The sequence below is a fragment of the Impatiens glandulifera genome, chromosome 2, assembly GCF_907164915.1.
Source record: "Impatiens glandulifera chromosome 2, dImpGla2.1, whole genome shotgun sequence".
Classification (NCBI taxonomy): Eukaryota; Viridiplantae; Streptophyta; class Magnoliopsida; order Ericales; family Balsaminaceae; genus Impatiens; species Impatiens glandulifera.
This window is the reverse complement of record NC_061863.1, coordinates 60224199-60241874: the sequence shown is the minus strand read 5'-3', so window position 1 is coordinate 60241874 and position 17676 is coordinate 60224199. Positions and strand designations below refer to the sequence as shown.

Below are 17676 nucleotides of genomic sequence, written 5' to 3'. Positions count from 1 at the left end.
TAACCAAACTGTACTTCTTCTACTTAGGAAACTGTGTCCAAATTTAAGAAAATCAAAACTAAGGAGGAAGAAGAAAAATAATAAATTTCAAGTTGATTATAATAATAATAAAGTTTTTGTTTTATAAATAATAATAAATTTGAGTGGTTAATAATAAAAAAGAAACAACCTTTATTAAGAGTTTGGTTATTTGGTGGTAAAGAGAGGAGAGGGGAGCAGTGAACGCTTCAACGGCATTATTTCCCGGCAAGCTATACTTGTTTCTCTCTCTCTTTCTTGATCTGTGGATGATCATCCGCTCATTTCTTCACTAACGTTCGTTTCTATTCTGAAATTTCTTACCAATTCATTCCAGGCTTACTGTACATTTGCTTCTCAGAGGTGGGATTAGGGTTTCCTTGGAACAATTTTATTTGATTATATTTGGAAGGAGTTGGAGGAGACGACAACAGGAAACGGAAGGAACCCAGATGGAGAATTGCATGTGATATCATCAGGTCTTCTCAAGAAGATCTGAAAGGATTCATTTTGTTGGGATATAGATAAGATAAAGATATGAGCGCGTCCAGATTCATTAAGTGCGTCACCGTCGGTGATGGCGCTGTTGGAAAAACTTGTCTTTTGATTTCTTACACTAGCAACACATTCCCTACGGTACGTACGAATTTGGATGAATTTTCCTATTCATTAATGAATGAATTAATTAATGAACGTGTTTTGTTGTTTTTGGTGTGTTCATGGAAACAGGATTATGTGCCAACTGTATTTGACAATTTTAGTGCAAATGTGGTTGTCAATGGAGCCACGGTCAATCTTGGATTGTGGGATACTGCAGGTAATAATTTAGATGATGATATATAATTCCCCATTCATCTCTTTACCTGACTGAATTTGATGATAGATCCATCCATTGATTATTTCTGTTGTGAAACAAACAGGTCAGGAGGATTACAACAGATTAAGACCCTTGAGTTATCGTGGGGCAGATGTCTTTCTCCTCGCATTCTCTCTAATTAGCAAGGCCAGCTATGAAAATGTTTCCAAAAAGGTAAAAAGAATTCGATTACCCGTCGATACACATTTGTTTTTATAAACTTATAAACATTTTTGTTTTGTTGCAGTGGATTCCGGAGTTGAATCACTATGCTCCTGGCGTCCCTATTGTTCTTGTTGGAACTAAAATTGGTCCGATCCTCTAACCTCTATCTTGTTATTGTTTCATGTTAGTTTTTAGTCTAAATAGAAATAAAACTTTTTCTTTCTGTCCTATGGCTGCTATCTGGATTCGGATTGAGAATCAATGGTCTTTTTAGTTTTTACCCAAGCAAGGGCTCTTATTTTACCAAAAGTTTTATACCAAGTTTTCATTCTTTGCTAACTGTATTGTATAAGTCTGTCCCAACTAATGCCGGGATGAAATATGGGAAATAACTATTATTAGTCTTGTTGTGTTGTGTGTTTCGGTTATAATGAATCCTCCAGATCTACGCGATGACGAACAGTTCTTCATTGACCATCCTGGTGCTGTCCCAATTACAACTGCCCAGGTAATAAACAAGTTGTGATTATCTGATCTAAAAATAAATAAATAAATTGTCTTGCATTTCTTAATAGTTAGTTTGTGTGTGTCAGGGGGAGGAACTAAGGAAGCTTATTGAGTCACCTTCTTACATTGAATGTAGTTCGAAATCTCAACAGGTATTATTATTATATCATCTTATTGTTATTATCTCGGATTGGATTGGATTATTTGAAGGTGTTAATGAATGGTTTTTGTTGTTGTTGTTGGTTGCAGAATGTGAAGGGTGTTTTTGATGCTGCGATAAAAGTTGTTCTCCAGCCACCGAAACAGAAGAAGAAAAAATCGAAAGCACAGAAAGCTTGCTCTATATTGTGAATTCTTCAGCTCCCATTTGATTCCTTTTTTTATATATATATATATATATATATGCTATCAGTTGTTGTAGTATTATCATTATATTTTACTAGACCGACCAACCAACCAACCTAATTTCCTGAATTATTATTATTAAATTATTATGCAATTGTTTGGCTGATTTTATTATGTTTGCTTTTGGCTTCTTCATTTCTACAAGTCTGTCTGACCCTCTGAATCCTCCATGCTGTGGTTTGGGAAATCCCATTTTATAAATTATACATTTTAGGTCAAAAATTCAAATGCCTAAAGATTATTGAGAAAATATTCAAATTATGATTAAGCCAGCAAATTGTTACTGTTTATGATCATATATTTTAGTTCTAGCATTCTACAATGTTGATTCTAATGTGTACTCCTCCGAAAATATGTTAGAAATAGTTGTTTCGGATACATCTAATTCTTGTTTTATGAAAATGTTAAAGAGCACCACAAAATTATCATATTGGACACAAAAACTAATGTTGAGAATCTCTAATGTTATTACAAAAATTAGAAAAATAACTTTGAGGGCCTTTGGTTTATGTTGCTATACAAAGATATATTTTGAGTTTGTCATCTCAAATAATAATTAATTTATTAAATAGAGAATTAGTTATAAGTAATAATATAAATATGAATATATAATATTTCCTACATTTTCATATGAATTGAATATGATTCGTAGGACAATTTGAGCACCCTCAATTGGAAGAAACTGTTTATAGGCATCTATCTATCTAAATCCTTTTTAATAGCACGACCACACGGATTCAATGTCCTAAAATTAATGTAGGACAACAAACAAGTTGACTACAGACAATTCAAGTTTTTAAAATTAAAGACAACAAGATTTGTGTGATCTAGGTTTATATTTTAAAAAAATCTTATTTGTATAATTTATTGTAAAACAATTTGTTTAGATATTTTATCAAATTATTATTTAAAAATAAAAATATTTTAATCGATAAATTTGATGGATAAATAAAACGATGAAAGAGTAGTTTACAAGTTCCTACTGATTGTTACAGTAAAACCTTAATGTTAATATACTTGATTCAAAAGCAAATTGATTTGAGATTCAGCAAAGATAAAATGAAATATTGACTTGTTACAGTTTAGTAATGACGTTCTATTTGGAATGTAAAAAAATAGCACCTAAGCTTAATTTTTATCATACCTTAGTTCTTTTAATTATAAAATATAAATAAATTTTAAAAAAATTGTGTATGATTACAAGGACATTTATTAATAATTTATCATCTAAAAACCGTCCCAATAACCTATCATCCCGTGTTTCTGGTTAATGGTTAAGAAAGTTATTAAGAGAAAAGTAATTATGTCAAAATTTAACTCATTAAGATAACTCAATTGTCAAAAAGTGTCTAAAAGAGAAAATAGAAAATGTTTAATTCTCCCTAAATTGAAATTATAAATAGTCGTGCTAACTTCCTAAATTCAAACAAATAAAATAATAAATTTGCCAAAGTTTTAAAGCCTAATTCTTTAGAGAAGTAAAAAATGCTAAATTTGGTCATCCACCCCTTTCTGCGTAGAATACAGTTGTTCAACAAAGAACACATGCATTAGAATTCACATAAGTGTCAATAAAAGAGTTAGAAATGGTATATGATACAACGTGCTTAGAGTGTATTTTTGGCAGTCTAGCAGTAAAATGTGATTATCAAAGAAAGTTATACAACATATCCCAACCCCTCTTCTTCTTCTTCTCTACCAGACAAGCAAAATGGATTAACTAATGACATGACAATCTTAATCTGCTGCTCGATGATAATGACAAATCCAAAAATCACACTCTCTACACTCACCCGTATAGTAAGAAGTTTCAGTTTCAGTTTCAAAGTCATCTATCCCCTATTTCCTTTTATATAAAAAGAGTAATCAATCCTCCATAGCATGAAAATCATCATCATACCTTGATTGCTTCATACTTTTCACCCACTGCCCCACCTTTTTGCTTCTGGAATTGTATGTAACGAAGAGTGCTGGCAAAGAAAGCGTCAGCAGCTGCATCTTGTGTCAGGTTCTCGCTTTGCATTTCCGTTCTGATCAACTCTATCAGCCCTTGAATAGTACCAACAGTTATCTCTGTATTACCCTTCTCAAAGAAGTATAGATACCTATTTTATATATATATATATACAACACAACACCAAAATGCTTTAGATTTTATTTTCCCATTTCAATGAAGTTGAAGATAATGTATGTTGTAAACAAACATACTTGTTTAATATTTCGATAAAGAGCACCACTGATCCGCTACTACCGCGGGTCGCATTAGCCATTTGTTGAACAGCATTGGCAATTCTCAGAGCACGCTTCAAGCATAGCAATACTCTGGAACATGTAGGATAGATAATAAACCCACCCATCACAATCATATATATAAAATAAAACACAACAATATAATTCCAAAAAAATATAAAAAATAAAACCTTTCTCCGTCCTTGAGGTTATCCTGATCATCCACCCAGAAGAGATGAGAGCATGCGTAAACAGCTCTGCATTGATCTGGTTTCTTTAAGAGCTTCGCGGAATACTGCTCCAACATAGAAAAGTTTATGGGAAGTGAGTTCAAAAGGCTTGTTTGATGATATTTTATTTGGATTTTATAACACCTCTCATCATCAATCAAACCATTCAAACTAAAATACTCTTACTCTATTTTTTTGTAACATTTTAAAGTATGAAATACAAGTATATATTTTTTCAGAAAAATGGATTATTTAAAATAAAAATAAAAACTAAATCAAACAAGCTCCAAGCAATTACCCCTGTGGCCTTATGTGTCAGTGTATCTCTGTTCTCAACACCAAAGACATGCATCCTCTGTAGAGTGCCTATTATCAAATGTAAGGCTGTCACCTGTGCTCTGGAATCCTATAGCCCCACAAAGAGTTAAAGAACAAACAAAATCAGTAGTGTGGATGCCAAAAAAATTAAATAAATGAGCCAAATGTGGAATTTTAAACAATACCGATATTTCTTCTTCGTATAGAATGTATGCTTGGGTGAAGAATTCATAAGCCACGGGTTCTAATTCACAGTCATTTGCAGCCTGGGTAACAAAGAAAGGTAAATGGTACATCTCTTTCTAATAGATACTACAAGTCATACATTTTTACACAAATCAAAGAGAAAATGTTCTTTTTTTATGTACCTCAGCACACTGCAAGTATAACCTTAATGCCAGATCAGGTGCTGGAACAATTGAGAGAGCCTCAATTATCTGGAATAAGAACAGAACACAGATTGAATTTTAGTGGTCAAAACATATCAGAGCATTCTCTCACAAGTAGGAGCTACCACTTAAATACTAAAATAGAGGAGCAGATTCAAGTTAAACCAACTCATTCTTTAATGTTTACTTCAACCCATTTTTAGTTTCACAAATGGATTCAGCCCAAAACTTTACAACTTCAGCTATATACTTAAAAAAAAAGAAGCTAAAGCATGTGCATTAAATTCGTTGCGAAGTACGATGATGACATTAATGTGACATCATCACATACGCACGCAATGATCCAAAGAGACAGAAAAGCATGAAAGATCCCTGTTTGGAAACCCCAGCTCCAGAGCTGGGTTTGGGCAAAAAAAAGATAAATTTACTTAAAAACTATTTTTTTAATATCTTATTGGGGGTATTGATTTAGATGAAATAATGTTCTGGAATTTTTTATAATTATATATATACTAACAAATTTAATAGCATTTGTTCGTTCAAATACAGCTCCAGGTATTTCTAAACAGGCCCCGGAAGGAAATAAAGTCTACCACTCAAGAAGATCAACTCTAATGAAGGGCTCATAGACAATGCATAGCAAGACAAGATTGTTCAGTTCGCTAAAACTGGACTCTCTACAGCACAATGAGAATAAACTCAAACACCTAATTCACAATCTGAATAAACCATGCAATCATATGATACAGAATTCCATTTAAAGAAAGAGGGAGAAGAGAAGAACCCTTACGTAAGAAGAAGAAACCAAAGAAGAGAAACAATTCTTGTTCAATTCCAAAATATTTACATCAATAACAAACTAGTTATTTATACTAGTTAATCATAATTGAAAAAATAACAACCAAAGGAGAAATAACTACTAGTAATATTAACTAACTACTATCTGCCTATAACTTCCTATATTATAATAATAGTAATGTTACATTAATAATATTTGCTACATATCACTTTAATATCAGATAAACATATCCACATTGCTCAAAACACAACCAAAACACCATGCATCTACTCAACCAGAGTCAAATCCATGGAAATACCAACATATTAACACTATACCGCAATTATCTAATCCTCGATTTCACTTCGAGGCTTAAACATCCCATCAGAACATCAAAATCAAAAGTTCAATCCCTTATTCTATCTAAACTCATCATGCATTCAATATTTTCCAAAAGATTAGCAAGTTTAGATTTAGCTTTCTTTATCTTTGTCCCCTCAAAAATCTTTGACTTCAATTTCCATCAATACTCCCCTCTTTACCAAAACTTAGGATAAACTGCCTAACACAACATTCTGACCAACCATTGTATCACCACTCAAGCCAAAGTAAGACACTTATCTAGTGGCGATGCTCCTGAGGGATTCCCATCGACTCAGGAACCTGCAAGCCACTAAATGCTAAAACAGAAAGAATCACCCAGATAAGACGTGGCCCCTCATATACCACCTAGGCTGTGGCATATGAATTCCGTCAACTCCTAACTTTTCCTCCTCGATGCCTAATGCACTCTAACTAGCATCTAAGCTTATAGAAAAAACTCCACCAATCCCTTTTAAAGATATTCATGTCTAGTTCATCCCAAATTTTTCAACTATATATACAATAATAAATAAGAATCTTTTTTTTTTAAATGTCAACTTTTAATTAAAAAGAACGCAAGTTGCGGTCAACATATGGAAAGATGGGAGGGGGGGAACAAAGTTTTCAAAACCTTTAAACTACCAATTTCAATTTTATAATCTATCTCTCCATTCTCTGTTTTCCTCTCTCATTTAAATCTGTACAAGGAATTCAAAGTAGAATAAAATAAAAACTAATTTATAATTAAAATTATAAAGTATATAGAGATTAAGACAAGGACAACAAGAAATTGATGGTCTCCTAAGATTGCCCCAACTTGAACAGGCCAGAATACCAAACATATGAAAAAACACAAATCCAACACAACACAAAGCCATGTTGACCATGTTGTTGATAATCTCCCAAGAGGCCCAACCTGGCTTGAGTGGAACGAAGTCTAGAGTGAAAAAGTAAATGTCAAACACAGCACAAGTCCATAAGTCATTGACAGTCTACCAAGGTCAGGGATTAAACCGAGCCAAACCCGTACTATGCTCAAGCGAGCTGAGAGTGAAAAATACATAGTCCACAATGCACATGGGACACATGAAAGAATGTAAAAGCTTTTTTTTTAAAAGGTAAATGTAAAAACTTATTGATATGCATGAAAGATAAAAAGCCACGGATCAGGTACTGAAATTCATGAATAGATATGCCATCATGTCTGGGAGAAATGATAGACGCCCAAATGTTACCTCATTCAAAAGCTGAAAAATTGTCTTGGGCGTAGTTGCTTCCTCTTCTCCAGACACATTTTCATCATTGCCTTGCAATTGTCTGACTAACTGTTCATGTAGAAATCATCTCAATGAATTTTGGCAATACAACAACAAAATTCAAAGTCGCATCGTGAGCATTTTACAGTTTATAGTTTGCTACATGTTCTTATCATCATCACGTATAGTAATTAACAACTTTTTTAAGTAATACAACACCAATATCCTCGTACAATCAACAGCTTTTTTAAGAAATTAACATAACAAAATTCAATGTTGGTCCCACACAGATGTTATTTTATATCCTGAAATTTCATTGTTATGTGCAGTTCTTTAATCTTCATTAATCTCATTATATTGCAACAGAAGATGTCAAGCAAGACTGATATGTGGAAACATGAAGAAAGCTGGAAAATCAAGAATTGTTGTTGTTTTGAAGATATGCATTAATTGAATGTATTAGTCTTAAGGAGCGCAGTCAAACCTTAAGAGAGCTAAAAATGAGAGGGGGGACAGTAAATGGAAGTCGTTTTGGCCCTCCAGTCTGTAGATGTTTTCTCACAGTGCATATGATCTGATGAGAAGCAAGCAATTCAAAGTTAAAATTGATAAGAGAAGAAAATAACAAATGATGCATAACATAATAGATAGACACACACCTTTTAAATGGAAAAACATTTTAACAAATCAAGGATGCAAGAGAATTGTATGCCTAAAACCAACAAAAACATGGCGGGAAGGAGAAAAGAGTAGAAAATGTGTGACAACCAGATTGGGTTACATTAGCTACAGTAGCTCATCCAATTCTCTCAAGCTAAAAAATAAAGCACAATAATATGAGAGCAGATAAATGAGGGTAAATCACTTCTATCGATGAGATTAGAACATTTCTTGGGATACATAAACAATACATATTAGAGAACTAAAATGAAAAGTATTTGAGGTAACTCTACTTGCTGTGATATTGACATCATGCTAGTAGTACACTGAGCAGGTCATGACAATGCATTCCAAAGCTGAATTCCTAGAAAACTTGCCAGTATATGTTTTTATCACTAATACAAGAATGTTTTCGCCATACAAAAGGAGTTAGTACCAAATTATGAGAAAATTAAAGAATCTACATTTCTATCTTACATTTTGGTGCAAGTTATTTCAACAGAAAGTCTCCAAACCCTCCACTCAGTCCTACACAAATATTTTTTTGTTTATGCTAAGAAGTACCAGACTTTATGGATCATGCAAAGCGAAGTACAAAAAACAGAGGAGCAACGAAAGAAAATAATATTTGATGCAACAAGTAAAAACTTCTTGGATCGATGCAAAAATCTCATCCATGATCAAATAATGCATTAAACAGGCATTTATTCATTTGAAAGTAAATTAAATATGTGTTTCAAGCATGAAAATAATAACCTTGAACATCTCTTCTGGGTCATCACTGTAAAGCATTTGGATCAAACGAGCAACTGAATTCTGCTCCTCGTTAAAATCCTCTTCATCAAGCTGGAAAAGGTAACCCATTAAAGAGGTAAATCAGATTGTTCACAGGAGGAAATTTTGACCTGTCAATAAATCAACTTGCAAAATGTTTGCTTTTCAAGAAATACAAAAAGATTAGTGGACAACTGCAAACGAAATACATTTTCATCAGTTTGTGCAACTCAGTTGTGAAAACACAGTGCAATGGAGAAAATTGCTGATCACCTCATCATCAAGATTCCCAGCTGCATCTTTAATAAGCCCTTTTATCAATTCAAATAGAGCTTCCACCTACATATTACAAGAATCCAACACTATAAAGAAATAACTGGATATATTAGAGAAGAATATTGTTTTCAACGGGAGAATACCTTGTCGGATGTAGAAATAAAAGTCTTATTTTTCATGATGCTCTGGATTATGACACCGGCCATTACTTTGTTTGTTGCGTCATCAAGGTGTTCCATGAGACGAGGATAGTTAGACAGTTTCAGTGCAGTCTCAATACTATTATATTTCTCAAGAGGGGCACTAAGAAGAGCAACAATCTGTTTGGTTGCCTTGCTATCTTGAAGTTTCCCTTTTCCAGAAAGTTTCTTTACACATGCTCCCTGAAGATCACACAAATTAATTGAATACAAAAAGCCCAAGTAGAACATAATAGGACCCATAAACGCATTAGACAGTGGCTGTAACATAAAATCTAATTCGTCAACTAATTCAAACTACACAATATATTCAGAAGCATATATATCATTATCCAATGATAATGAGTTGTGCGAGCAGGACTTACCAGTATTTGGTCCACATAATCAAGCCGGTCGGGATGCACATGCAAGGAGAATGTAAGAAGTGACGAATATAAAGTTACAACTCCCACAATGGGCATGTCAACCTGTGCTTCAATGACCTGCGTTAAAACCGGCATTCTCATAATTACAAACATAGGTGTAGGAGAAATCAGTCAATAGCTCTCTTGAAGACATGAATATCTTTTGTATATGAATGAATTTTAGAAAGGGGGTTAAATTATTTTATGCAGAAAATGCCCTACAAATTTATTGTCTTATACACAATTAGTTACAATCAAATCACATCTTCCAATCCCATATAATCTTTTTTTATGATTCCGTCACTAACAGACAAATCATGAAAGGAAAAAAGACTCGGGATTTTTAATCTGGCAAAAATACCCTTTTGCTATTAAAGGAGCAAAACATGAACTAAAGTGAGAGACTTTAAAAGCATCATATGTTGCATGAATATAACAGAACTATGAATCAGCAGAATCACCTTTCCAATGGCACTGCTGAGTTTTTTAAATGCTTCTACTTGCAAGAATTCTGGTAAGACCTGCCAATAAGTAAAATATCATCAATAAATTATGAACCAGATCAATGGAAGTAACAGATACACTCACTTCTGTGCTTGATGCTGCATAATTTGACAGTCTTTCCATTAATCGCGAAAGCACAGTCTTGATGTCAACAGATGCCTTCACAGACAAAATGATAAGAGAACAAGCAAGTAAAAAGACCCTCAGCAAGTTTACTTTCACATCTTTATACATACAAGAACATATATGCAAATAAACATACTATGAATATCTATTTCATAACCGAATGGCTTTTAAAGGGTTTCACTATGCTTTTCAGGATAGAAAGTTTGAAATGCATATTGTTAGGAGAAGATAGATACTCCAGCTGAAACAATTTACGACAGAAACTGATGCACATCCACTATATTAAGGTTATGCAGAAGTAACAATCCTGGAGAACGGACTCATGATGGGGAGAAAATATGGAAACAAGACAATCAAAGTATGAACGCCGTAAGCACAGCACATGTACATCCAACAATTCTATCATGACATAAAAGCAATATATATAAAGAAGATAAGCAAAGCAACCCACCTGAAGCTGAGGGCAAGCGCCCAACAGTATCTCAAGAGTCTGCAAGTGGTACTCGTCAGGAAAGACTTGGATTATGCAGTCCATTAAATAGTACTGGGCTATGTCATCTTTACAATTTACAACCTGGACATCTGATGAATTAGTAACAGGAAGCATTCTAGACAGGTAGTTATGACTCAATAAAATAGTGGGGAGAACTTTAAAAGAAAACATATCAGACCTGCTCCAGAATTCTGGGCAGCACTGTCTCTTTGTACATCTCAAGGTCAACACCCTCTATCTGACTTAAAACATGCAGATTCTTCCCAACCTATTAGAGAGATGATTGAAGTCTAATCTTCAGTATTTAATTCAAAGATACTCTTTTGCTAATTGGATGATATACTAAAAGATTTTGTGTAGTGACATTACAAGGTCACGAAGCTCGTTTCGTTCTTTCTCACGCTTTTCCTTATCTCGAGTAGGTCCCTGCAGGGAAGAAAATCCCATTTTGCAAAGATCAGTCCAAGATCAGTAAGTATGAATAATTCAAACCACTAAAATATTTGCTTCAGATCATGCTCTTGTGGTCTGTACTCATATATCCAAGTATTCAAACAGTACAATATAATGCTTTAGCATATTCTTTCTTCTTATATCCTAGCTACAAATAAATCAATGCATAAGCATTGAGCTGCTTACTAAAGCTACCATTGGAAAAAAAAATAGGAGCAGGTAAGGATAATTTAAATCAACCTGGTGCTGCATCCGCACCCAAAGCTTGTTCATTTCTGTAAAGTTCTGGACTACAAAATCAACTGCATCTGTGACTGTGTCAGCATCCCTGAACAAGAAACAAAGGTAAGGCGATTCAAGTCCACTCCCAAAATGTGGGTGTATCCATTCAAAATTAAGTTAATAAAGCACTAGATAACCAGTGAAGTGCTTGTGAATGCAAACTTAACATATTTCTGAATAAATAAAACTAGTGAATGACATTGTTAGTGTTCAAACTCTAGAGTTTAAACTATCCTAGAAGAGGGATGAGAAGCCAAGAGAAATCAAGACGAGAAGTATAGAACCTTTCTTAAGTCAATACGATAACATAAGTCTCCTAAATAATAGGGTCATCCTAACTAATACATAACATTATGGTAATGATAATTATCCCAACCAACTAACTAAAATGTAGTAAACTAATACAATTAATTTGACAGCCACGTGTCATTGTGTGATTGGTCCTTCGGAACCCTAGTCTTTATGCATCAAATACATGATTGAATAACAAAATAGACATGAGAAGGCTCAATGGAGAGACACATAATTCATGCAGTTCCCAACAATTAATTACAAAATGGATTTGTTGATTTGAGTTAACTTTTCTTTTTCTTTTGCAATTCATGAATAAGTAGATGTAGGATCTTACTAAAATGTAGAGAATGGGACTATAAGTTCACAAATCTTTCATCTACGATTAAATGAAAGAATAAATGACAGAAGCTTATTTCTTTTTATTGGTGCTGTTGGGAAATTTGCACCTTACCCTTCATACTCGGAACCAATATCTGGCAACTTATTTCGACTGACTTGTGAAAGGTAGCTTCTCAAAAACAGCCCACGCACAGGATGCTGGATGCCACGGCACATTTCCACAAGATCTTTGAGTACATCCTTCGCAGGTGCTTCCTTAGACTCAATATAGACTGATCCTACCGTGCAGAGAAGATACCTGAGAAACCTCAAGAGAATTAAAAGGCCTGAAGAGGGAGTATGAGAGATCAAGGAGAATCCGCCCAAAAAGAAACCCGAGTTATGCAATACAATATAATTTTAAGGATACACAAGTCCTAAAATCTGGCTACTGTTTAGTATTAGATCTTGTATCCAGAACTTTTTGTTCCAATAAAAATTACAACTGTATCTTAACTCCTTCTGTGCCAAGAAGAGAGTATAAAATATTTATTTATTACATTCCAGTTCACCAAAATGGAAAAAAAAAAAAAACTTGTACAATAAAATGACTACACTAGAATCATGATATGGGAAAAAGAAACTATTACATGAATCTATCTATTCAGTGAGAATCTGATACTGATAGTATGAAAAATGTGACTTACAGCCTAGGCAATATGTTGCCTGCGTGCTGCACAAGTTCGTATAAATCAATGATGGAGCAACCACGCCTAGCCTCCTCCTTGAAAAACATCTCCAACTTCCTCAATTCATCAAATGCTCGCATATCTAGGCAATTGCAATTGGAATATCCAAATAGGTTAAGTAATAAGACCAAATCAAAAGCCATCAGTGAAGAGAACTCACATAATTCGTAGTACTTATGCGGGGACAACCGCGAAGTCCGAAGTTCAGACAACATCTGAGCTGAATACTTGAGAGCGTCTTTCAGATTGTTTGAGTCCTGTGGAGAATTGATCCAAAAAATAGGGTTAGAAATGGGAACAATAGTGGATTAACAGAAAGTAATGATACCAGAGCTCGGTGCATGTAGAAGGCATTCTGTTGAAGGCCGGCGATCCCTGCGGCCAGCCATTTATCTTCGTCGTCGATTCCTCCGTCAGGGATCATTTCCACTCTTGAATAGAGTTTGTGTTTGACCTGTTACCTTCCGGTCTTTGTCTTTCTTCCGATCAAGTTCCAATCTGAAGTGCCTGGCTATTAGTATTTCCCCGGTGGCACAGTAGCGCGGGCGAGCCTGATCGCGCACGGAGCTACTTACTATTCAAAGCCAAAGCCAATTTCTGATCTAATCCAATTGACAGCTAATAATTTCTATCATCAGCTCTAATCCAAGCCCCCACTCCCCACCAAAAAAAACAAACCAATAATGGCCTGCATTTTAGAAATTTCCTAACAATTAATTATGACTTTTATTAAGGTGATGTTATATTAAATAAGCAATGGAAAAAAATAGTATTCTTGACTTTTATTTTATTTTATGGTATAATTTGTTGATCTATGTTATAATAAATATATTTAAATGGAACACTTACGAGTTTCGGTCTCGAGTTAATCTTAATAAGTAAGACATTATTTTATTTCGAATAGAAGAATAATGAGGTTGACAAATGTATTGGGTTCAGAATTGGTGGTTTTCTGTTAACATATACTGGTATATTATTAGGTCTAAATTACGATCAAAGGTCTCTTGGATCTCAATTATCACTAAAATGGAATGTAAACTATCTAGATGGAAAAGTAAAATAACGTCGAAGGGGATCGATTAATCCTAATTAAGGATGTGTTATCATCTATGTTTACATATATGATGTCATTATTCATTCTCCCAAAATGTGACCGTGAAAATTGAGAGAATAATGTGTAAATTTTTATGAGAATATTTTAACTCGTCGTTTTGTCATTTAATTAGTTGGGAAAAGGTTAATGTTTTAAAGATCAATGAAATTTATATATTCGAGATCTTATTTATTTTAATATGGTTTTCTATCAAAATGGTTTAGTAGATTTGTAATGGAGCTGAATAGTCTTTAGGCATCGTTAATCGAATGTAAGTATGGTAATGATTGATTTAGTTGGTTTGCAAAAATGTCTAATTATTCAGAGGGATGTAGCATTTGGAGGAGAATTTATTCTATGTGAAAAAGTTTTCGTAAACAGTCTAGATTCATTGTAGAGAAGTTTCTTCGATTAGATTTTGAGACGATATTTGGTATTGTGTCAAAAGTCTAGTTACGACGTATCTAGAACTTGTTTTCATTGTTATACTTAGAAATGTCACAGTTAAAGGCATGTTTGATCATCGATCTAGTGGTTTCGCTAGCTGAATTAGATATTAAAGAAGATTAAACATTATGGAGACTTCGTCCCATAATAGAGTTTTTACTTTTGACAGAGCATAAATAAGTGTCACCGTCTGAACAAGACGTTATGTATTGACAATATATTGATAGTTTTCATGTGGGCATTGCTACAAGTTATTCGCTAATAAGATTTCATATAATTTTGATCTGAAAAACTTTGGGAGTCAAAGATTTCATCATTAACTCATTCTTTGGATGAAGCGTTATTCATTATGGAATTCTAACGGATGATATGTGCATGAAAAAATGTTGTATTATCAGGTCCACTACCTTGAAAAGAGGGAGTCGGGCTATATAGGCACATGGTCGTTCAGAAATAGCTCCAACTCGACCAAAAAGGTACAAGAGGTTAGAATTTCTTCAATAAAAAAGCATATCCTGTCCTCATGAATGGACTCTTTCTAATGCATGAAGGCACAACAAAGATCCAATTTCCGGGAGTCATGTCTTGGAGAAAGTTCTAAGGATTGACCCAGGGTTAGACCGCTCTTTGTAAGAACCCCTTTGAAACTAAGTGTGCCTTGAATGACGTAGCCTCCACCCTTGTTCGAAATGAACCTTATTAGTCTTCTCGTTCTGAACACTTCGTTCGAACGTCTTGAAGAAGGTTTAGAGGGAAAGAGAATAATAGATCGACTTAGAGCGGTAAGCTTTCAGCCTTCTCCTTGCCGATGTTACCACGGGTTCAGGTACTTTTGTCAATACTTGAGCGAGCACCTAGTTATGCCCATGTCCTAACTTTTACAGTTATGAAGAACCTCTGGACCCCGACCTGAAGGTCTTTGCTCTTTACCTACCATACACACATTGAGAGAGACGACTACTAAACATCACGAACACTCCTACACAAAGGGACTCCTTAAGTGTGCAGTCTATGAAAGGTTGATCTATCCTTCAATAAGACATCATTCCAAGAAAATGGCAAAGATCGAGTGTTTACCCGTGAGACTGAAAGAATGATTTAATTACCAACATCGGGAAAGGTGATTATGGAAAGTCTGCTACGTCGGTTCCATACCCAGTATCAAGGGGAGGATTATCAAAGTTCGGATCGCATGCACACTAACGGAAGCAGGTAAAACCCGAGAGTTCAATATCTTTCTACTAGACAAAGGAGAAAAATATCTCTTTTTCTATACTTACGAGAATGAAAGGGAGAATCTTTCAAAAAAATGGAGGACCTAGATAGGGGTAGGGGCTGGCTTTCTGGCGAGGCTAAGTTCATAAGGACTCGAATGGGAGTTTCTGTCATATCAAGTTGTGTCACAAAAATGTTGAATTTACAACTCACTTACTATTTGGAGTTTTTTGTGAGGTACTATTGTAATTCATTGGATGTTGTCCGAGTCTTTGGGTAGTTGTTAGAAAGTATGGATTGATGCGGTTGATATGTCATGCCTACATATTTGGGTTATCATCTGAATTATTTTTTGGTGAATTATCTAGTTAGAGAGAAATCGTCAAACTTTCAATAATTGCATCCGTTTAATGCGTATTATTTATAATATTATTATTACGACGCTTTCAGAGATTAGTTTATGAAAGCAAATAAAGTCTGTTGGAGAATTAATCGTTTTTTCTCGAGAATTTACGAACTCGATAATCTATATATATAATGATGCTTAATTTTTAATATGTTCGGATTGTCGGTTCGAGAGTTGTGGTTAATTTGGATATATGTGAGAGTAATGGATACTTGGGTCGAATTATGGGTTGACCCACCCATAAACTTAAAACGGTTAAAAATAAAATTAAAAATAATATAGGTATGGTTCGAACTTGCAACCTAACAAAAACAAGTACAACATTTTAATCAACTAGGCTAATAACACTTTATAGTTTAAATTCAACTCAAAATTTGATAAACGCGTGACATTTTAACAATATAAGTTCAACTTTTTAACTAACTAATCTATATATATATATATATAATGATGCTTAATTTTTAAAGTGTCTGGATTGTCGGGTCGAGAGCTGTGGTTAATTTGGATATATGTAAGAGTAAATAGATATTTTGGTCGGATTGTGGGTTGACCCGCCCATAAAAATTTTACCGTAATATTTTTTTCACGGTTTTTTATATTAATAATCGTGCAAATGCACGGGATACATGTTAGTTTATTGAATACCATTTTTTTCTTTTCATGTCATTCATTTATTGTTGTGCTTAAACAATTTGTTTTCATTTTTAATATACATGTATTTTTTTAAATTAAATTAAAAAAATATTTTTTTTACTTTTAATTTTATAATCTTTTTTGTCCAACTAAAATTATATATATTTATATATATAAATAGTTATAAGCTTTCACATAAATTAATTTTATATATATAACCAAATTTATTATTATTTTTTAATAAAATATTATTAAAATTAAAAATATATTGTATAAAATTTGATATATACTTCATGATATTCACTTCAATTTAAAGTGTTGTAAAAGTGAGAATCAAACTCATGATCTTTATTCTTATAGTAGGGTTATATATCATCTCTATTCAAGGTCATCCAGAAGTTTTGGGTCGTAAACAAAAAAATTTGATTATCTTTATTTAATGTTTATGTTTTAATGAAACATATAAATATAATAATAATATATAATAATTTTTTATTAAAATTAATAAAAATAATTTAGTCTATTTCGACCTCCCACTAAAGTTTTTCGATATTTCGATCATATAGGTAGATGGTTAATTGTCATTTAACAAACAAATTTTTAGCGTTGTTTATCGATTCTCAATTAAAAATATTTTTTTACTATCACTCACAATATTTGGTAGAGATTATTTTGACACAGTTTCATTTATTCGTTTAACAATTATCATTTTAGAACTCAAATTAATTCTTTTGAGTCATCTTTAGCCAATTATATTTTTTGCATTTTGAATTTTATTTTTGTTAATGGTTGATACAATTTTTAATTTTGTATATATTATTTATTAACTAATTTA

The 17676-nt window shown here is 33.4% G+C and overlaps 2 protein-coding genes across 2 annotated transcripts; one reads left to right on the top strand and one right to left on the bottom strand.

Annotated features, from left to right (window-relative positions):
* Window positions 1–196: 196 nt before the first annotated feature.
* Window positions 197–2063, top strand: LOC124927253 (rac-like GTP-binding protein RHO1). Its single transcript, XM_047467641.1, has 7 exons — window positions 197–654; window positions 748–835; window positions 939–1048; window positions 1122–1185; window positions 1483–1547; window positions 1633–1698; window positions 1796–2063. Exons 1-7 carry the CDS (start codon window positions 556–558, stop codon window positions 1895–1897), a joined length of 594 nt encoding a protein of 197 aa, XP_047323597.1. The 5' UTR covers window positions 197–555; the 3' UTR covers window positions 1898–2063.
* A 1418-nt stretch (window positions 2064–3481) lies between these two features.
* Window positions 3482–13658, bottom strand: LOC124923992 (vacuolar protein sorting-associated protein 35A-like). Its single transcript, XM_047464010.1, has 22 exons — window positions 13376–13658; window positions 13208–13304; window positions 13006–13129; window positions 12432–12617; window positions 11645–11732; window positions 11321–11377; window positions 11130–11219; window positions 10910–11032; window positions 10417–10491; window positions 10290–10349; window positions 9790–9906; window positions 9368–9607; window positions 9222–9287; window positions 8931–9020; window positions 7999–8088; window positions 7494–7583; window positions 5097–5165; window positions 4914–4994; window positions 4709–4816; window positions 4372–4475; window positions 4160–4273; window positions 3482–4056 (listed from the first exon to the last, which is right to left on the bottom strand). The coding sequence occupies exons 1-22, from the start codon at window positions 13469–13471 to the stop codon at window positions 3846–3848; spliced, it is 2376 nt and encodes a 791-aa protein (XP_047319966.1). The 5' UTR covers window positions 13472–13658; the 3' UTR covers window positions 3482–3845.
* Between the last annotated feature and the right edge of the window lie 4018 nt (window positions 13659–17676).

Excerpts from the sequence above, each read along its gene's own strand:
- LOC124923992 (XM_047464010.1), bottom strand. The coding sequence starts at position 13,471 with ATGATCCCTGACGGAGGAATCGACGACGAAGATAAATGGCTGGCCGCA. Across the intron at positions 13,305-13,375 it reads TCTACATGCACCGAGCTCTG|GACTCAAACAATCTGAAAGA; the intron begins GTATCATTACTT and ends AATTCTCCACAG. Across the intron at positions 10,350-10,416 it reads ATGCAGCATCAAGCACAGAA|GTCTTACCAGAATTCTTGCA; the intron begins GTGAGTGTATCT and ends ACTTATTGGCAG.
- LOC124927253 (XM_047467641.1), top strand. The coding sequence starts at position 556 with ATGAGCGCGTCCAGATTCATTAAGTGCGTCACCGTCGGTGATGGCGCT. Across the intron at positions 1,049-1,121 it reads ATGAAAATGTTTCCAAAAAG|TGGATTCCGGAGTTGAATCA; the intron begins GTAAAAAGAATT and ends GTTTTGTTGCAG. Across the intron at positions 1,699-1,795 it reads GTAGTTCGAAATCTCAACAG|AATGTGAAGGGTGTTTTTGA; the intron begins GTATTATTATTA and ends TGTTGGTTGCAG.